The sequence below is a fragment of the Zootoca vivipara genome, chromosome 4 (genome assembly GCF_965207765.1).
Source record: "Zootoca vivipara chromosome 4, rZooViv2.hap1.1, whole genome shotgun sequence".
Lineage (NCBI taxonomy): Eukaryota > Metazoa > Chordata > Lepidosauria > Squamata > Lacertidae > Zootoca > Zootoca vivipara.
The window spans coordinates 12,800,558-12,822,452 of record NC_142587.1 but is presented as its reverse complement, the minus strand read 5'-3'; the positions used below and the strand labels follow the sequence as shown (position 1 = coordinate 12,822,452).

General features: G+C 44.2%; 1 protein-coding gene across 1 annotated transcript; it reads right to left on the bottom strand.

Annotated features, from left to right (window-relative positions):
• Positions 1-931: 931 nt before the first annotated feature.
• Positions 932-20,572, bottom strand: DCT (dopachrome tautomerase). Its single transcript, XM_035116715.2, has 8 exons — positions 19,696-20,572; positions 13,551-13,850; positions 12,421-12,521; positions 11,213-11,379; positions 9,641-9,820; positions 9,424-9,559; positions 3,246-3,447; positions 932-1,473 (listed from the first exon to the last, which is right to left on the bottom strand). Exons 1-8 carry the CDS (start codon positions 19,991-19,993, stop codon positions 1,292-1,294), a joined length of 1,566 nt encoding a protein of 521 aa, XP_034972606.1. The 5' UTR covers positions 19,994-20,572; the 3' UTR covers positions 932-1,291.
• Positions 20,573-21,895: the final 1,323 nt, after the last annotated feature.

Here is a 21,895-nt window from a genome sequence, read left to right as displayed (position 1 = left end):
AGTTAAGTACCAGTAGTTATGAGACCAAAGTGGTGTTACCCCTATGGTGGATATGTGGATATCAGCATTGCCTGTCTATAACAAGGCATACAGTGGTACCTTGGTTCTCAAACTTAATCCGTTCCGGAAGTCTGTTCCAAAACCAAAGTGTTCCAAAACCAAGGTGTGCTTTCCCATAGAAAGTAATGCAAAATGGATTAATCCGTTCCAGATTTTTAAAAAACAACCCCTAAAACAGCAATTTAACATGAATTTTACTATCTAACAAGACCATTGATCCATAAAATGAAAGCAATAAACAATGTACTGCATTGTTTGCAGACAATCAATCAATCAGTAGCAGAACTGGGTTCCACACACTCACAAAAACAAAACAATAAAGCCACAAAAACAAAAACGCAAAATTAATAACAAAAACAGTGTAACACTCAAAACAGAAGTGTGGCACTCAAAACAGAAGCGTAACACTCAAAACGGAGCATGTTCAGCTTCCAAAAAAAGTTTGCAAACCGAAACACTTACTTCTGGGTTTGCAGTATTTGGGTTCCAAGTTGTTTGAGTACCAAGGCGTTTGAGAACCAAGGTACCACTATATTTTGAATGTGTGCAACACATCAGTTCTTCTCATCTATATTTGTGCAACCTAGCCACCTATAACACACCTAAGAGAAATCTCTCAAGATAACTCTGAGCTAAGGGCAGACAAATCATTTTCACAGAGATTCAGCAACCTGGGGAGTATTCCTTCCTGCACATGTGAGCACCCCACTTTAAATCCTAGTTACAGGTGGTAGCCATGTTGGTCTGCCGTAGTCAAAACAATTTTTTAAAAAAAATTAAAAATTAAAATTCCTTCCAGTAGCACCTTAGAGACCAACTAAGTTTGTCATTGGTATGAGCTTTCGTGCGCATGCACACTTCTTCAGATACGATATCTGAAGAAGTGCGCATGCACACGAAAGCTCATACCAATGACAAACTTAGTTGGTCTCTAAGGTGCTACTGGAAGGAATTTTTTTATTTTGTTTTGACTTTAAATCCTGTGAGAGCTGATGAGGTGCAGTCCGTGGAACAGGAATCAAGATCTGCATCTGTCCTTTCGAAGGGTGTTGACATGCGAGATGACAACCTCAAATCAGAAAGGAATGGAGGCTTAGCTGAGCTGGTTGTAAAAGTATAAGTTGCCCAGGCTTTGTTCTCTGTCAAGATGCTAAAGCAATAAATGGTATGTGTTGACCAACTGACTTCTCAAGGGCAGTCCACTGCAAAACACTTCCCACCCAGCCCGCCCTTAGGCTTCATCGCTGTATTTCTTCACATTAAATCTCGCGTTCATTAGCGGCTCAAACCCTTTCCGGTGTCTCCGGTGCTGGAAGAGGACAAGCAGAAGGACCAGAACAAGTAAAGCAATCAGAGCTCCTCCAATTGTAGATCCAACCATGAGAGCCCAAGCGCGGGCCTCTTCAGCCGATTCTGTGAAGGCAGAAGAGCAAAGCCAATTATGGTCTACAAAAGATGAACAGGTCAAATCCGTTATGATACACTGGGCGGGAGACTTTGGGTATAATATACAGCTCACAGCTTGGGGGAAGCTATGGAATTGGGATTTAAAGTTCACGGCATGTTATATGTCATGCCTGTGCGACGCACACTGGGGCCCCTAATACTGAGGGGTCCCGGTCCCTTTCCAACAAAGTCTGAAAGGACCAGAGATACGTCAGCCCTCAAAGTTGGAAGGTCTGCTGCCAAGAGTTGGGTGGTGCTGAGTGTCTGAAGCTGTTGCTCCAAGGGTCTTCTAGCGGTTCCCTCATTGTGAGAGGTGAGGTTACACGGAATCAGGCAGTGGACCTTTTGGGTAGTTGCGTCCGCCCTGTGGAACGCCCTCCCCCACAGATGTCAAACAGATAAATAGCTATGTGATTTTTGGGGACTTAAAGTTCACAGCATGTTATACACTGAAAGAAAATTACAGTGGAACTTCGGGTTGCGGACGTAATCCGTGGCAGAGGCAGGTCCACAACCCGCAGTGTTCGTAATCTGCAGCGCTGTGTCTGCGCATGCGCATGACACGATTTGGTGCTTCTGCGCATGCGCGAGCAGCAAAACCCGGAAGTAACCCTTTCTGGTACTTCCGGGTCTCCCGCAGACCATAACCTGAAAACGGATAACCTGAAGCGTCTGTAACCCGAGGTACCACTGTATATGAAAACGATGTACCAATGGTATTTAACTCCTAGTAAATTAGCAAAAATGTATAAAACGTGCTCAAATGTATGCTGGAAATGTAAGGGAAAAGAAGGCACCTTTTATCATATGTGGTGGAATTGTAAGGTAGTAAAATGATATATAATGAGTTGGAAAAAATGTTTAAAATAACCTTTGTTTAAAAGCCTGAAGCCTTCCTTTTAGGAATTCTAGGTGCCAAAATCCCAAAGGAGCAGAAAATACTATTTATGTATGTGACCATGGCTGCATAGATGTTACTGGCCCAGAGATGGAAAGAAGATTAAGACCCTACCAGAGAAGAATGGCAGATGAAGTTAATGGACTATGCTGAAATGGCTAAAATGACTGGAAGAGTCAGAAATCAGGAAGACCAAAATTTTAATAAGGAATGGGGAAAATTTATAAGCTACCTTAAAGACCATTGTAAACAGTTAAAATTGTTAGTAGGATTGGAATATCACTTGTAGTTTAAGGTTAAATTCCAGATATAATGGAAGGGGTAAAGGATTTGGGAGTATCATAAAAGATGAGGGAAGAAAGGATTACAGCAATAATAGGACCAAAATAGGGGATGGAAGTCCAGGAGATTCCTTGGAATCTTGCTTTTATGATTTATGTCTGATATAACTCTATACATTTTTAATTTGAAAAATCAAATGAATAAATTTTGTAAAAAGAACAAAGCCAGTTACAACACTGTGGTAAAGCAGGGATGGGGAGCCTAAATTAACCAGAGGGCCACATTCCTTTCTAGGGGGCCACATCCACACTCTAACCATTACACTAAATCCCTGGACAACTGTCATAATTGACAATGCTTCCATTGTTTTTAATAGCCATGCTATTAAACCGGTGGAGATTGTAAGCCAAAACAACCAGGGGCACCAGTTTTGCAAAGGCTACCACACTGCGCCCTTAGCCCAGAGTGGTACCACACTGCGACAACTGGTACATGCTGCAGTGCTGAGCTCTTGCAAGCTAAACCTGCACGATATAACTCACAAAACTATCTATGTTACCAGGCAAGTCAATGGCATAGCTGTAGCCAAGTTGTTCTGCAGGTAGAAACAGTTCTTCGTTGGCCACAGGAGGGAAGAATGGCACCATGTTGAACTTCCGGTTGTGGCCGATAGGAGCCAGTTCTTCGGGCCACGCACTGCCAGACGGACGAAATCGTTTCATCCATTCATCAAAAATAGCATCCGTAAAGGAATGGAGGACCTGGAAAGTCAATTCACACATGATCTTAAGCTCACAGGGATATCCTGATGAAAACAAATAATTTGCCCGTGTTCATTTTATTCCCTGTGCTGTTTATCATCTATATGAAACTACTGAGTGGGGTCATCAGGAGTCTTGGAGCACAGTTTAAGAACAGCCCTGTTTACGAACTATTCAGTTTCCAAAGTCTGCAAAACTGGAAGCTGTGTCCCGGTTTGCAAACTTTGCCTTGGTCTAAGAACGGAAGCCAAACAGTGGAAGGGCACCGGTGGCAGGAGGCCTCATTGGGGAAAGCACACCTCAGTTTAAGAACGGTTTTGGTTTAAGAACAGACTTCCGGAATGGATTAAGTTTGTAAACTGAGGTACCACTGTACATTGACAGCAATACACTGATGATACAGAACTCTATTTCTTCTTTACATCTGCAGGTGAGGCAGTGGATGTGTTGGACCGATGTCATGCCTCTGTAATAGACTGGCTGAGAGCCAATAAACTGAAGCTCCATGCAGATAAGACTTATGCACTGTTACTGGGTGGTTCCCTAGACCAGATGGATGGGAGGTTGCCTGCTCTTGATGGCAGTCGGAGTCTATCAACATTTGAAGGCCCACACATTTCCCAGTCCTGTCATAATGCAATCAGCAGTGCTGGCTATTACTTCCTGGCGTGCTTTGAAGTGACACCAAGACTCAATATTTTAAATAATCCAAATTTAAGATAAGTGAAACCACGATCTGTAGGTAAGGGGAGCAAATGAGCCTCAAACCCTCGGTGAATTAGGGACTTCTGCTGCATGTGAAGACAGGCTGTAGTGGATTGAGCAGATGAGACTAAGAGTGGGTCCAATGGTCAAAAATATGGTTTCTGCATGTGATGTAGAAGGAAGTAAGGGGCAGATGGGGCTCTTCAACCCCTAAAAGTAGCCCAACTTGTTATCTCACAGGATACCTTTGGGGAAAGAAAAGGCTAAGGAATAAACCCTACAACAAGAACCCAGGTTACGAATGGCAGATTCAGAAATACAACAGCGTAACCAGCCGATATTCTCAGTCACCAATTTATAGACATATAACACCAAATGACAAAATCATACACACAAGAATATGTAACATATTCATAGAAAAACGTATGACAAGATTCAGTCCAAATATCAGTCCAAAAAGTATCAAGTCTTAAATACAGCTCATATAGGGCATCTATACGGCATGTGAAAAGTTTCCAAGATGTTTTCAAGAAGATGAATGAGGATCTAGGTAACAACAGAGCATCCAAACGTGGTAACAAATGACGGTGGCAATGGAGTATCCAAATGAAAATGAGAAGCAACAATGGATGGTGACAAAAAAGATGAGACAAGGTTACCCAGGTTATATACCTTGTTTCGCCGGAACTGGCTTCTTCAGTGAGCAGAATGCTGTCTATTATAAGGGAATATGTAATCAGTTCTTATACCATTAAAAAAGGACAGCAATGCACTTACAAAAACATACTTACATCACATTCATAGATAAGATACTAACTGGAACTCCAAGGGTTGACTCCAAGTGTTAATGCAAACACTAGGTTAAACTTCAATATATAAAGGTCTGGAAGCAAACAAACTACAGGTGTGACCAATCAAGCTAATACAGGCAATTCTTAAAGAGACTTCCTGAATTGACGCTTAAAAACATATGAAAATAACCATATAAACAAAAATCAAGACTGGAAAATAAATCATGCAGCAACAACTTAATACATACAGAAGAATTACAGGAAACAATTATAATCAACATCAGTGTTTAAACCATTCCATAGGGTGTTGAATAAAAAATAAACCTAGATTCCTTCTGCATTAACCTCTGCCTGGCTAACTCTATGGGTCCCAAGTAGGTCCAGATGACAAAAAAAGTAAGATCTCGATCCGTGTGAGATGCCTCCATGTAATGGTTAACAAGAGGTATATTTGCATTAACACTTGGAGTCAACAGTTGGTTGGACTGATATTTGGACTGAATCTTGTCATACGTTTTTCTATCATGTTTGAATGTTACATATTCTTGTGTGTATGATTTTGTCATTTGGTGTTATATGTCTATAAACTGGTGACTGAGAATATCGGCCAGTTACGCTGTTGTATTTCTAAGGAATAAACCCTACACAAATCTGGAGTGGAGTCCCTAAGACGGCTGGATGGCACCTTGTACACCTCTTTCCAGCAACTCCCTGCAGCCAAGCTGGTGTCAAACATATTGCTCTGCTTTCCTTTGGACCACATCAGGGAGATGATAACAAGCGGTATGTTACAACGGCTGTGAAGGTGGATGAAGGCTGCAGCAGAAAAGAATCTACTGGTCATCGTGATTACTCATGCCATCGGAACAGAGCCTTACTGCGAAGACTGTGCGTTGGTCAGCGTGCACTGATCTACACACATGTTGTTGTTTAGTCGTGTCCGACTCTTCGTGACCCCATGGGCCATAGCACGCCAGGCACTCCTGTCTTCCACTGCCTCCCGCAGTTTGGTCAAACTCATGTTCGTAGCTTCGAGAACACTGTCCAACCATCTCGTCCTCTGTCGTCCCCTTCTCCTAGTGCCCTCCATCTTTCCCAACATCAGGGTCTTTTCCAGGGGGTCTTCTCTTCTCATGAGGTGGCCAAAGTATTGGAGCCTCAGCTTCATGATCTGTCCTTCCAGTGAGCGCTCAGGGCTGATTTCCTTCAGAATTGATAAGTTTGATCTTCTTGCAGTTCATGGGACTCTCAAGAGTCTCCTCCAGCACCACAGGCGTCTTCCAAAAACCCATCCCAAACCCAAACCCCAAAAGTCCCATGGCGATCGGCAAATGGTAACGGGGGCAGGATCGTGAAATCTGGAAGCCCCTAGTCACAAACTGGCACATGGGCGGTGGATACAGATTTAGTCGTTCTGACTCAAGGAACGAGGCAGTTGAGCAGCTCGGCAGCTGTATCCATGACTGAGCAGCTCTATATGGGATCCACTCTGCTCACCCCAAAAAGGGGGAGGAGCTAGGAAAGGTGCCCTAAACATAGTCTGCCTCCCTTTCCCCCTGACTGGATTGTCAATGTCCCCACTGTGGAAGAACATGTGGATACAGAATTGGCCTCCACGGTCACTTACGGACTCTGCTATACGAGTGATCAGTAAAGAAAGAAAGAAAGAAAGAAAGAAAGAAAGAAAGAAAGAAAGAAAGAAAGAAAGAAAGAAAGAAAGAAAGAAAGAAAGAAAGAAAGAAAGGTTACTTCAGTGCTGCTAGCACAATGATTTGGAGGTGCACTCCATATTCCCTCGAAACAGATGGAAGCCAACAATAAGAATTTCAAGGTTGATTTTAATAATATATCTAGATTCTCTAATAGGCTGATCCTGGGATGCGGGTTTTCATTTCCTCTCCGTTTTTATCAATTTTATTTATTACATTTAGATCCCTATGGAGTTCAGGACACTTTACATGGGGTTCTGTGAGATCTATAAAGGCATCAGCTCTACTGAGACCAGAATCTTGTGCCTTCAGGTCCTTTTCTGGGTCACAGAGAATGAAAATCCACCTCCTTTTCTGAGTATCAACCATTCTTTAAAAACCTGCCATGAAGGAATGCAGCTGTGGCTTCTTTCCTTTGGCATCGTTACAGAATTCTACTACAGTCAATAAGAGTTCTTACATTTCCTACAAGTTTTTTCCCATGTACTTCTTCTATTTGCATTACTAAAGCTGCAGGGTTCGAGCTTTAATTTAGCCACCAGATGGGGCTCACATACTCCGTTATGCCCCCAGAACACCAATGGAAGACCTTGTGAATTAATAGAGGCACTTTCATGCATATGAAATATTCCTTCTTCCCTGCTTTCCCCCCCCCCTGTCTGTCCACATAGGGGTTCTGTAAGGTGCACAAATAGGACACTCTTGTCCTCACAAAAGTGTTGTAAACACTTGATCAAAACAAAACTAGTAATGAACCAGATTTTGATTTGTCTCTTTAATAAAATAATAATAATAAATAAATAAATAAATAAATAAATAAATAATTTATACCCCACCCATCTGGCTGGGTTTCCCCAGCCACTCTAGGCTGGAGAATATTCCCCAACAGAATATTAAAAACACGATAAAACATCAAACATTAAGAACTTCCCTAAATAGGGTTGATTTCAGATGTCTTCTAAAAGTCAGATAGTTGTTTATTTCGTTGACATCTGATGGGAGGGTGTTCCACAGCCTCCTCCCTTCTGTGTCTAAATGATCTGACCTCCACAATTCATTCCATTGATGTAATGATGCTGGTTGCTTTCTCACGAGTAAGACGCTCCAAACTCTGTGCCTGGTTTTTACAGAGTTTTATTATATACATATGTACAAGACAGTGAGAGATTTTACTTTCTTGGGCTCCTTGATCACTGCAGATGGTGACAGCAGTCACGAAATTAAAAGACGCCTGCTTCTTGGGAGAAAAGCAATGACAAACCTAGACAGCATCTTAAAAAGCAGAGACATCACCTTGCCGACAAAGGTCCGTATAGTTAAAGCTATGGTTTTCCCAGTAGTGATGTATGGAAGTGAGAGCTGGACCATCAAGAAGGCTGATCGCCGAAGAATTGATGCTTTTGAATTATGGTGCTGGAGAAGACTCTTGAGAGTCCCATGGACTGCTAGAAGATCAAACCTATCCATTCTTAAGGAAATCAGCCCTGAGTGCTCCCTGGAAGGACAGATCGTGAAGCTGAGGCTCCAATACTTTGGCCACCTCATGAGAAGAGAAGAATCCTTGGAAAAGACCCTGATGTTGGGAAAGATTGAGGGCACTAGGAGAAGGGGACAACAGAGGACAAGATGGTTGGACAGTGTTCTCGAAGCTACGAACATGAGTTTGACCAAACTGCGGGAGGCAGTGCAAGACAGGAGTGCCTGGCGCGCTATGGTCCATGGGGTCACAAAGAGTCAGACACGACTAAACGACTAAACAACAACAAAATGTACAAGACAGAGCATCAAAATCCATGACTGTCCTAGTCCGATTCAGAATCCGGAAGCAACTTCCTGGACTCTCTGCTGACCCCTAGTAGTCCCCTGACAATTAATTTGAAATGCAGGCCAGATTTCGAAAGTGGACTAAAGTCTGTTTATACGGCGTCAGATCACCAATTCACCAGCCTGAGTACTTTTGACATATGTTGGTTAAATCTGAAGTGGCAACACTTTAACCCAGTGGTTCTCAACTGGTGGTTCACAGACTCCAGGGAATCTGTGTAACCCACCCAGGGGTTTTATGGTACATTCCCCATTACGGGTCTGGGACATACTGTTTTGGGGTATGTTTTGTTTTGGGCTCATGCAAGAGCACAGCAGCTAAAAATGTGTGCTATCGTGGCTGGACACGTGTCTTGCTCAAGATCGCAGCTCCAAAAACTGCACATGTCTGACTAGTGAATATTGAAAACGTCAATATTGGGCGGATAGCATTAGCAGGTACATCAAATAATCAAGAGAAGACATGGCTTCTCTTCTCATTCGTAGAAGTGGTCCTCCTGGGAAATGTTCACCAATAGGTAAAGGTAAAGGTAAAGGACCCCTGAACAGTTAAGTCCAATCAGATGCAACTATGGGGTTGTGGCGCTAGTCTCGCTTCAGGCCGAGGGACCTGGCATTTGACCACAGACAGCTTTCCGGGTCATGTGGCTAGGATGACTAAACCGCTTCTTGCGCAACGGAACACCATGACGGAAACCAGAGCGCACAGAAACGCTGGTTACCTTCCCATAGCAGCCGTACCTATTTCTCTACTTGCACTGGCATGCTTTCAAACTGCTAGGTTGGCAGGAGCTGGGACAGAGCAATGGGACTCCCTCGTGGGGATTCGAACTGCCGATCAGCAAGCCCAAGAGGCTCAGTGGTTTAGACCACAGCACCACCCACGCCCCAATAGGAATATTTGATTACAAGGACTTCAAGGGACCCAAAATGAAATAAGGACATACCACAAATACAGGATCATTCACTGCAGAATGGGGTAAAGCACTTGTTCCGTTCAAGACCGAGTGGACCAAGTTATGGAGGCTCACGGCTGATGGGCCTAGGGTTCCGTCGGGTTCATCGAAGCCTTCCAAAGTATTCCTGTGTCAAGCAAGGCAGCACATTACCATCTCACAAGCTCCATTGTTCAGCAAAGCAAATGATGCAAACCAAAGAACTAACCTGAAGCTAAAACTTGAATTCCGAAAGAAAGGCGGCTTGTCAAAGTCTTGCAGAGAGAGGCAATTCTGGACATCTTCCATGGTTGGCAGCCGGTCCCCTGCTTTGCTGAATGGGTTCCTCTGCAGAGGTCCTTCATTGGTCCCATTACAAAGTGTAACCAGGCGGTTATAATCATCCAAACTTAGGTTTACAAATGGAGAGACATAAAGCAGTCAGACCTGATTTTGTCCTGAGCTCTTTCTTGTTATTATACCAGAAGGAGCGTCTCCACACCCATCGTTCTGCCCAGACACTGAGGTCCAGTGCCGAGGGCCTTCTGGTGGTTCCCTCGCTGCGAGAAGCCAAGTTACAGGGGACCAGGCAGAGGGCCTTCTGGGTAGTGGCACCCGCCCTGTGGAACGCCCTCCCACCAGATGTCAAAGAGAAAAACAACTACCAGACTTTTAGAAGACATCTGAAGGCAGCCCTGTTTAGGGAAGCTTTTAATGTTTAATAGATTATTGTATTTTAATAGTCTGTTGGAAGTTGCCCAGAGTGGCTGGAGAAACCCAGCCAGATGGGTGGGGTATAAATTTATTATTATTATTATTATTATTATTATTATTATTATTATTATTATTATTGATTTTATGTAGGGAGGAAGACGGGCCGAAAGCTTTAATTGGTTTTAACTGGAAGATTAATTAGCCGGTGCTTAGTTAATCTTCCAGTTGGGGAAAATGTTGATCACCCATACATGAAGTGATTGCACACCAGGGAGCATAGGAGGTACAAAGTGTTGGATCTTTGTGTTGGAAGTACAAGCATACCCCCACCCCCAGTGGAGATAATGGTCAGGCAGATTCAGGGCTGGGGGAGTTAGAGGTCTCAATTGAGGAATCCCTCTTGGAGCCATGTGCAAGGAAGGTGAAATAAATCAAGTTCAACAAATTAAAAATAGACTTTTATTCAAATAGTTGGCTGTATTCAGACACCTGTGCATAAGCCCCTCCCCCCTTCCTCTCCAAGTTTACTGAGAGGAAATCAGAAGCTTTTGCTTACATATTTTTGACTAACTAAGGTTTGTTGTTATGTCTGAACCCAAACAAACTGTGGGTAGTCTTATCTACACTTCAGGAAAACAAGTCAACTTCAAACTGTGGCTTGTGGTCCTGGTTTGTTTCGCTAAAGCATAGTGAAGACTAACCACAGTTGTGGCTTCAGGCATAAGAGCAAACCAGAGTTAACTGCAGCTGTGCTGCAGAAGGAAGAGGGAGAACATGAGCCTGAGGCTCTGTATGTAACACCAAACCATAGTTTAGCATTACATCTGAACCAAGTCTTGCTGGCAGCTATTACTGATTAAACCGAAAATTATCTTACACTTCCTCCAGAAATTTTAAAATGTCACCTTTATTGAGGTTTTGATGCAGCATTCCTTTAAATGCTATGAATGAATTTAGTCATCAATGAAAAGGCAGGTAATTCTTGAATTTATTGACAGCTCAAAACAACAACAACATCAAAGAAGGAGTTAAAAACCTGGATGCATAGGTATCTGCAATATCTTAGTTCTAAACAAAATTGTGTTACCTGTTGCAAACTATCTGCCACTGTGAAAACCTTGAATTCCGACTTATTAGGTTTGGGTTGTCTGGACTCGGTGCTCCCAAAAGCTGATCAGTACACACGTCACATTCATTTCTGCCTATAGCAAAATTCCAATAAGGCAGTGCAAAGGATTCGTTCCCAATCATCCGCTAAACACGAGAGTGGGGAGATGGAGGGGTGGGTGGGGATGAAACCACTTTAGATCAGTTCTTTGCATAAAACATTTGTTAAAATAATTTCCGCATCTCAACAAACCCCATATAACCTCTTTGCAACATTTGCCCAAACCATCTCTTTCCTTTTTCAAATCCAGGCCAACCCAATCCCTACAAAAACATGGATATCTCTTCAGGTAGGTGTGCTATATTTGCCTGACAGAGCACAAAGCTTCTCCACACAGAGAGAAACACACATGTGCCTTGTGTTGCATACAAAACAAATCTATGACACCAAGCCTTCGCAATGCAGGAATACGCAGCTGTCCCATATGAGGATTGAACCTGGGACCTTGGTGTTATCAGCACCATGCTCTAACCAACTGAGCTATCCAATGGATTGCCTTTGCATCGAAATGAAAAGAGAGGAACAATGTAATGATAGCCGACAACAGACAGCGAGACAAACATAGTTTTAGCAGAAGATGAACAGCAGTGGAATGGAAACAGTGTTGCATGCGAAAAGACAGGGGGGAAGAGAAGGAACGCTCAGTCCTAGGACTGTGGGCGCCCTTTGCAGGACCACATGCAGAACCCCCAAGCCTCGTGGGACTTACCAGCTTGCCATGCTGGCCCGCTTTCCTAATGCCGCAGCCGTTGGGGTTTCCTGCCAAACCTAGGTTCAAATATTCCAGTCGGTGGCATTGGTGGAGGTGGGGCCAGCTGAGTGGACCATGAGTGAGCAGGCTTCACTCTGGTCCACTTGTGCTGTTTATTAGGGGGCGGAGCCGACAGCAAAGCATGCAGTGGTCTCTCGGGAGTTGGGGGGTCACGGCCTGGGCATGCAAAACAATCATTCTTACATGCCTAATTAGAGTAGGATGGCCTTCGATATGCAGTCAAGTGGCACTGTGGTCTAAACAACTGAGCCTCTTGGGCTTTCCAATCAGAAGGTCGGCAGTTTGAATCCCCATGACGGGGTGAGCTGCTCTATTTGCATCTTTCAAACATGCACCAGTTAGTGTTTCCACTCACCTGCAGATCTCTTTCCAGCAACAGCAAGTGATACCTGTGCCAAGTTACAAAGGCAGGTCCTTGGTGGGAGAAGTCTATTGCTGTGAAGGGGCGGCCTGGTCCTGTGGGTTAAAATGGAATCAAACTTAGAAAGTGGACGTTTTCTCTATCACATTAGATAGGAATCCAGATGAAATGTTATCTTTTGTCTATCAGAACAGTGATCGTACGTGTCTCTAAACTTTATGTTTCAGACAAAGGAATGTAATGCTAGAACTTTTCCACATCTATTTCAGATTTATTTGGTTTTTTTAATGGCTTTCTTGTGTGTTTTTAAAGAAACATGCGTGCGCGCACCCCCAAAAACCCAGTGTAAATTAAATGTAATGCAAATTCAAACCTCAGTACTGTACAGACCCTACTGCCTTTCTACTAAATAGACCAGGGGTCCCCAAACTACGGCCCGCAGGCCAGATGCGGCCCAATTGGCCTCCCATTCCGGCCCGCGACAACCCCAGCCGCCCGCTGCTGCCGCCTGCTCTTACGGCGCGCAGCGCAGCGGCGCACTTCCAGATCGGAAAAAAGTGCCGAAAATCATTTGTGTGCATGTGTATGGGCCTCTCCCGACCCAGAAGAGGTCATTTCCGGTGCACTTCCAGGTCGGGGAGAGGCCTATACGCATGCGCACAAACGATTTTCAGCGATTTTTCCGACCTTACTGGCGCGCCACTGCGCCAGTAAGTGTGTGTGCGCAAGCGCACGGGTGCGCACTCCCCCGCCCTCCAGCCCGCTGCGCGCGCACTCCCCTGCCCTCTGGCCCGCCACACGATCAGCACGACGGGCACCAGCCCAAAGCCGGGTAAGTCTGGGGACCCCTGAACTAGACTATTCCAAAAATTACAAGACTCCTAAGAAGCTTCAAGCTCCTAAGTAGGGAGAATATGGGGGGGGGGAATCCTCTTCCCCAGAAAAGGGGAATTTCTCAGACAAATCACATCCACTGTGTTGGAAATGTTCCATTTCCTCTGTTAACTACAGTGTGTTTTTTCAAAGTGTTTTTAAAAACAACAACAACAACTCTCTGTTGACATTCCTTTTAGTGTGTGTTTCAGCTTTTTCTATCTTATCCCTTGCTAATGGAAATCACCAACCTAAAAGAGTGTCTCTGACTGAGTAATAATGAAGCCACACATAGTAATTGTAAATGCTGCAATTTGCAACTTGCGGGTCATTTCCACTGGGACCAAGCAGACTCAGCCAATGCTGGGTAGCAATCACATAGTCGGGGTGAACGGTGGTCTTTGCACGGTTGAGGGCATCCAGGAATTGCTCTCGCTCTTCCTCCGTCAAAGCGTGGATATTCTTCCGGACAACCAGAGGCTTCTTTTCATCACAGTTGGACCCTGACCAACCAAATTTGCAGTCCCCACAATTGTAGCCAGCAAAGTTCCCTGTATTAAAAAAAAAACACAGCATCAGTCATACCTCAGCATACAGAAGCAGAAGATGTTGCCCAAACCTCTGTGATGAGGAGGAGTTGAAGGCTGAATAAACGCTAAACCTTCAAAGCTGTCAGGGACCGTGCTGAGGAGGGCTGCACTGAGGAGGAATGCTGGGATCCTCACCCCTCTCCTGCTCTGGATCCTGAATCTTCCCTGAGCAGGAGGACAGTATAGATTTGGAACAGTGGTTTGCAGAGGGACATAGTTCAGAAGGCAGAAGCTGGAAAATACTGGATGGGGAACAGCTAGGAGAAGAAACACTGGAAGAGAGAGGGTTAACAGATTCACATTCTCTGGACAGCATTCACCCCCCTTCTCCAAAGTCATGAAGAGCTCAGAAAGTGGCAGAACAGAAAGCACAGAGGGTACAAGCTCAGATTACAAGACGTAGGAGTGACATAGATTAATAGGGACGGAAAGGGGTGGATTCCTTAACTGGGAGGACCACCATTCTAGGAGAGGTGTTCTTTGGTCTCTCGTTGTGATTATTAAAGTTTCTAACTGGTAAGAAGACTCCTTTTCCTTTGTTCTGCATATCTACTGCCACCAGGGAGGAAGCCGATTCCCTGAAGCCTGACAAAAGTGCACACAAACACACACATGCACATCAAGAATCCTGAGAACTACAATTTGTTAAGGACACTGGGAATTGTAACTCGGAGAGGGGTAAACTCCATTTCCCATGATTCTTTGTGATTCTTTAAATGTATGTTGTGTATGCAGCCAAACTGACTACTCCATGCTCTCCAACATCTCAGGAGGGCTGCTTCCATAAAGCCACCTCCATGTGTACGCTAAAGGCATTGTGAACAAAGGAGACCATGATGACTGCTACCTTGGTCAGATTTGCCAGCCATCCTCCCTGAAGTCTGCAGAGTTGGTGTGACATTTGGGGGGAAAGCAGCCTAAACTAAACATGGACAGGCTCACCATGCAGTAGGTAACATGGAGCCAGCTATGAGAACAGATTAAAAAAATATATTTATTTTTAAACAGTATTATTCCCCTTCCCTAGTTCTGAGATTTGGAGAGATCCCTGCCCCCTGGGATTTAGCTTCAGTAGGAAGAGGGGGGAAACCCAGAAACAGGGTACAGGCTGGGTAGACATGGCCAGGATCATTCTTTGCCTCAATTCAGATTAAAGCTGGTTTGGGGGGGGGGAGACACCAAAATGCGGTACAGTGGAACCTCAGTTTATGAACACCTCGGTTTACGAATTTTCAGTTTACGAACGCCGCAGACCCATCTGGAATGGATTAATTCACTTTCCATTACTTTCAATGGGAAAGTTCGCTTCAGTTTATGAACGCTTCAGTTTATGAACAGACTTCCGGAACCAATTACACCCATGCTTCGGGTTAAGTAGGCTTCAGGTTGAGTACTCCGCGGACCCGTCTGGAACGGATTAATCCACTTTCCATTACTTTCAATGGGAAAGTTTGCTTCAGTTTATGAACGCTTCAGTTTAATTACTCCGCGGACCGTCTGGAACAGATTAATCCACTTTCCATTACTTTCAATGGGAAAGTTCGCTTCAGTTTATGAACGCTTCAGTTTAATTACTCCGCGGACCGTCTGAAACAGATTAATCCACTTTCCATTACTTTCAATGGGAAAGTTCGCTTCAGTTTATGAACACTTATGAACAGACTTCCGGAACCAATTGTGTTCATAAACTAAGGTACCACTGTACTTGATAAGAAATAACAGTATAGATACTGATTGGGACTAACACCCTGTGAACACCACTTCCTAAAATGGTACGGGGAACACATGGGATGCAGAGAAAAGGGGAATGTGTGGACAGCACTGACAGCAAGGATTTGCCGACTTGTCTCAACATACGAGGAAAATCTATCACATTCATAAAAGATGAAGTATGGAAGAAGCCATCTAAGAGCCATAATGGCTGGTAATTGCTTGCAATTACATTCATGACCTCTGGCCTAAATCAGCCGACGCATTCAAACAATAATCCCTTACAAGGAGTATTAGCAGAAGAAAACTGGAATAGGTCAGGCTTTCATATTCAATTATTTCTGATTTATAATACCCTAGCTACAAGGAAGAGCAGTGTCCGCAGAACAAAGTATTGCTCTAATAACAGTAGACTAATAACAGTAGACTACTGATCCACTGCCCTGTTGGTAGGTCATTAATAGAGGCAGTTTTAGAGAAGTGCAAACTCTGTGGTTGCATTGCATGGGGCGCCAAATGATGCTGCAAAACAGAGTGTGATAGGTGGGGGGTTGCTCAATTTTAGCATCGGGCAAGGCGCCACTGAAAATTGCAAGCCCAAAGTTTGCCACTGTCATTAACTGCAACCACTGAGCCTCTTGGGCTTGCCAATCAGAAGGTCGGCAGTTCGAAGCCCCACGACAGGGTAAGCTCCCGTTGCTCTGTCCCACCTCCTGCCAACCTAGTAGGTCGAAAGCATGTCAAAGTGCAAGTAGATAAATAGGTACCACTCCGGCGGGAAGGTAAACGGCATATCCATGTGCTCTGGCTTCCGTCATGGTGTCCCATAGCGCCAGAAGCAGTTTAGTCATGCTGGCCGCATGAACCGGAAATCTGTCTGTGGACAAACACCGGCTCCCTCGGCCAGAAAGCGAGATGAGTGCCACACTCCATAGTCGTCTTTGACTGGACTTAACTGTCCAGAGGTCCTTTACCTTTTACCCTCCAACATTTCTCCAATGAAAATGTTGTTGTTGTTTAGTCGTTTAGTCGTGTCCGACTCTTCGTGACCCCATGGACCAGAGCACGCCAGGCACTCCTGTCCAATGAAAATAGGAACATCCTATTCCATACTCTCCAACATTTCTCTGATGAAACTAGGGACGTCCTAAGGAAAAGCGGGACATTCTGGGATCAAATCAGAAACCAGGACAGCTTCTGTAAATCCAGGACTGTCCTGGAAAATAGGGACACTTGGAGGGTTTGCATATATAGCATGCATGGCCTCGGTCTCTCGGAAAATCCAGCTAGGTTGACAATCTGTGTTGATTGACCCATCTAACTCAAGAGAGACCATCAGTCGTGTACTGACCTTGCTTCGTAATCTCCCAGCCTCTACGGTCCCAGACCGGAGCAAGCAAGCAAAGATTTAACAAGGTCCTAGTGGGCCACCACATGACTGCTGGGGCACAAGTTGTGCAGGCCCGATTCTAAATTTGGGCGTGAGTGCGTGGGGACAAACCAGTTCCGACAAGCAGGAATTATTTCCCCTGCTCTGGCTTGAAAACAATTGCATTCAGTAGTGTCATGCCTGATGATATTTTTAAAGTGCCTAAGCTCTGCGGGGACATTTAAGCCACACTTCTAAAGAACTATTCTGATAACTGCAATGACAAGCTGCAATTGTTTCAGATGGTTCAGGCGAGGGAATATCATCCCTAACTCTTTAACTGCATCTGGGAAGGATACAGTCAAGATTACACCCGCAAGGGAGAAAATGAAGATGGAGAGAAGATGTGTTGTTTGACGAGGTGCAAATGCCTTGTTTTCAGAACCGAAACCTTTGTGGTCTGAAGTATCTAGTTGCCACCTGGCTCCAGCCTTGGAACTTACCTGCAGACCATGCCAGCTCCAGATTTTGGGAGCTCATGAGCAAAATACCCTCTCTAGACCGCCTACAAATTTGAGTACCTTAAGAGAGCTCCCGCTTCAAACCAAAGATGCATCTAGTCCATCTAGGATCATTTCCCCTGCCTTAAGATCCTTGAAGTAAAAAATGGGATGTAAATATGATGAATAAATTAACATAGCATTATCTCTGTGTTTTAGCCTGGCAATCAAATTGACATTGAGGGACTTGAGAGGTACAACCGCAGCAACTGTTACTGGCTCTTTTCTTTCTTTTTCCTTTTCTCGCCTCTGGGCAAATTGGCTACCCCTAATGCATCTGAAACCTTATCTGTCAGCTCAACACTTTCCTTCAAGCTGCCTCATGCGCTGTTCTTACATGAGGTCTCATAAGTGCGCTTTGTGTTCTGGTGGCTAAAACATTTGGCAAAGACGGAACAGTGCTGCCTTTACCATAACAGAGCGATGTTATCAGCAAAGCAGCCACCAGAAGATTAAACTAATGCACTGGAAAAACAAATATATACCAGAGAACACACTTTGGGAGATCTTGGAGATTTCCAAAAAGATCTCTTATTTGTCTAATTGGTGCTACTAAGCTGGTAATTAGCTCCAGATCTGCCTCCAAATTAACGCATTTCAAAAACCCAAGACCAGGAAGTGAAGAAAATGTCGTATTCATTTTAATATTGTTTTGTTATTGTTTAGTGACTGTGGCAGATGCTGGCTGAACATCTATTTATCAGTCTGTTGACTACTAAAACATTCCCAAATGATAGGAGATAGCTGGAATAGAAATCTCTTCCCCAGCTTCTACAATGTGATATCCAGAGCTTGTAGAAGATGACGGCTCTCTGGGTGAGAAGCAGAGTAAATAAAGTTGGATCCAGATGTCAGTCTGAATTTAGAGAGCATTAGAGAGAGTTTGGGAGCTATAAAATTGTCTGGAGGTATAAAAGCTGATCTTTCAGAAACTCTGTATGGGATTTGCTTTCTATTGTAGGATTTTCTGTTTGCTTCCAATATACCAGTACTCTGATCATATACTTACAATTTCAACATATATTGCAAAGGCACCATAAATCTCTAGTGGTCTCTCCACCAAAGGAAGTTAAATTTGTGGCTCTTCCCTTGTAAATTTTCGCCATTCAGGAAAATGAGGACCGTATAACAGTACATTGCCTTTAGTGTCTTTCTTGTCAGGCAATTAGTAAGTTCCATGAATCAAAAGGCCTCTTTTTAATGTGGGGAAATGCCTAAAAGTGGTAAAAGTGGCAAAACTCTGCTCTCCTGCCTTTCATCATGATGTACATCTGATTTGGGTCTGAACACATTACAAAGCTGTGCAACTGTAGCCATTTTCTTCCTGCTTCTGTATAGTAGTTGTTTTTGGAACGTTAATAGGGAAAAGTAACTTTGGAAACTGTCGATACGTATCACAAGTACTGGGGATGAAAATAAGAAATATAAAACGTAGCTTTGCGTCTATTTTGCACATGTAAAGTAGATGGAACCCGGCAGAATCATGAGGACTTTCTAGTATATTTCTGAATCTTCCTGGCTTTCTCCAGAGAGTAAGGAACCTCCCTCCACACCCATCTCCACACCCATCATTCAGCCCTCATACACTGAGGTCTACCTCTGAGGGCCTTCTAGCAGTTCCCTCACTGCAAAAAGTGAGGTTACAGGGAACCAGGCAGAGGGCCTTCTCGGTAGTGGCACCCGCCCTGTGTAACGCCCTCCCATCAGATGTCAAGGAAATAAACAACTATCTGACTTTTAGAAGACATCTGAAACCAACCCACATGTTCCCTATTTAGGGAAGTTCTTAATGTTTTATCGTGGTGTTTAATATTCTGTTTGGAGCTGCCCAGACTGGGTGGGGTATAAATAATAATAATAATAATAATAATAATAATAATAATAATAATAATAATAATTAATTGTTTATACCTCACCCATCTGGCTGGATTTCCCCAGCCACTCTCTTGTGATTTTGTAATGGTTTTGTCTGGTTCTGTTATGGTCTTGTTTTGTTTTGTTTTGTTTGTTAATATGGGCTTAAAGCTGTAATAAATATCTATCTATCCCCAGCCACTCTGGGCAGCTTCCAACAGAATATTAAATACAATAATCTATTAAACATTAAAAGCTTCCCTAAACAGGGTTTTTATTTATTTATTTATTTATTTATTTATTATTTTCTCACCTGTACATTGACAACTTCTGTTGAAGAATTTTAGTGGCCATCGTTCTCGGTCGTCCACATTGCGGAGAGTGTAGGGGCCGCTCCAAGGTCTGGTGTCCACTTGCACCTCCTTACAGATGCCCCTGCCTTGCTGCGAGCCGCACACGTTGTTAGGATTAGGCCCCAAAGGAGGGCAGCATTGCTTGGACTGCAGCATCTCCGCAGTCATGCACGCTCGTGGGAATTGCGCCGTGGCCTCCGGAGGCCAAAAGGGGCTCAGAGATCCCAAGAGAGCACAGCAAAGCAGCAGGAAGGCCATCAGTATCGGACTCCAGGACTTCTTGACTCGCTTTGTTCAACCTGCAAAGTCAGCACGGGATTCAGGGCAGGCGGTCTTATTCGCAGCCTCTGGGCTGAACAAGCAAGCCAGGTTTTATGTGACCAAATGAGGTCTCCAACCCCCAACCCGCCACAGCCTACCGGGTTAGACTTTGGGGCGTTTGCTTAATCCTGGAGCCTAATTTTATTGAATGTGGTAGAAACGAAGACAGTTTGGTCCTTTGTTGCTTGCCAAGAGGCCATGGCTGGGGGGTTTCTGTGTAGGGGCAGCAAACCCTAATTAGAAGGATTAGCTTTCTACCAACCCTCGTGCTTAGCACATGACATCAAGGGCAAAAAGAGGCCTTTTGAGAGGTGGGGGATATGTGAAAGACTTTGGCTCTGGGTCAGGGAGAAAAAATGCCTTTCATTGCTTCTCCTTGTCTTCTCTCTCACTTGTTCTCTTTTGTATTCTGCCACACCGCTAGCATCACAGTTCATGCCCTGTGTATGGAGACACCGGTTTCTTTGTGGCATAGATAGGTAGAATAAATATAATGTTATGCAGAGAGAGAGAGAATTTAAAACAGTAACCTACTATAAAAGCCTAAAATGAATCATCAGCTCTGCTGCACCTATCTCTGGTTTGATAATATTGTGAGTTTCTTTGTCTTGTCTTTGTTCTTTCGGACTTGCCTTGTATTTTCAGATTTGTTTTAATTGTTCATAGCTGCAAAAAGTAGCATGCAGGCACCAGGAGGCTGAGGTGTAGAACTTCCCTAGAGAGAAATAAACTAAGTATAAATCAATTGGAAGCAGGTAATCGTTTATGAGAAAACCAAGAGCAGTTGGAGGGAAGTTTTCGCTTCTCATCGTGGAGCATATGCACACATCTTTTGTACCATCGTTAGCTCTGAGAAGACGGGATTTGCAGGTCTTTTAAACAGTATCGGAAATCTGCTGAATATTCTTACTGGAGGAAAAACCAATAGGAGTTTGCAAGCCACTAATAGTGACATTCCTCTTCCAAACCATTTTCTTCTCTCTCTCTCTCTCTCTCTCTCTCTCTCTCTCCCTCCCTCCCTCCCTCCCTCTCTCCCTCCCTCCCTCCCTCCCTCCCTCTCCCTCTCCCTCTCCCTCTCCCTCTCCCTCTCCCTCTCCCTCTTTTAAGTATATTTCTGGCCTGAAGAATGTCAAGAAAGTAAGGAGGGAGAAAGGAAAGGAAAGGAAATAGGAGCCAGCAATTGCCATAGTCCTTGCTCAGCAACAGAAGGGGATGCCAGACTGCTGGGAAGTGAGTCACATGCTTTGTGTGCATAAAGTTCAGATACAGTAAACCGATTGGAAGCAGGACTGACTTGGTACAAGACAGCTTTACATGTGCAACTGTTTCTGGGGAGGCTGGTCCAAAACTCAGCACATGCATAAGATCTCAGGTCCAGTTCCAGGATTGGAACAAGTGCTTTTGCCACCTGAGGCAGGAACTTTCTGGGCACAGGGCAAGCAGAAGCGTGAATGAGTCCTTCCTTGCTGTGGGTTTTCTTCCCCCCTACTTCCACAGGGGTACACCCTCAAATGTTGATGTTCTCCCTCCAAGCACACCCACCCCATAAGATTGCCTGCCCCAATTCCTGCCCACAAGGCTTGTTTGGTTTGGTTTTCTTGTACCATCTTGCATCTGCCAATCTCCCTAAACTGAGGATTCATTTCCTAAAGTAATGAAACAAGGTTACAAATGCAATTAAGCCACCAGAAATTTGCCTTGAGCAACCCCATCTCAAGAAACGGTAGGCAAGTTGTCTGCCAACTTACCCAGGCCAGACTTTTAAGATGATCTCAAACATGTACATACTCATTCAGGTGACATCTCCCCCTTCCCCTGAAGGTTCAAAGCTTTCTATCT

What these genes read in the sequence shown, in the direction of transcription:
- DCT (XM_035116715.2), bottom strand. Translation starts at nt 19,993, where the DNA reads ATGGCCTTCCTGCTGCTTTGCTGTGCTCTCTTGGGATCTCTGAGCCCC. An exon ending in TGGCAGATAGTTTGCAACAG is followed by an intron (nt 9,821 to 11,212) that starts GTAACACAATTT and finishes TGTAAACCTAAG; the next exon opens with TTTGGATGATTATAACCGCC. An exon ending in TGAATGATCCTGTATTTGTG is followed by an intron (nt 3,448 to 9,423) that starts GTATGTCCTTAT and finishes TTGACTTTCCAG; the next exon opens with GTCCTCCATTCCTTTACGGA.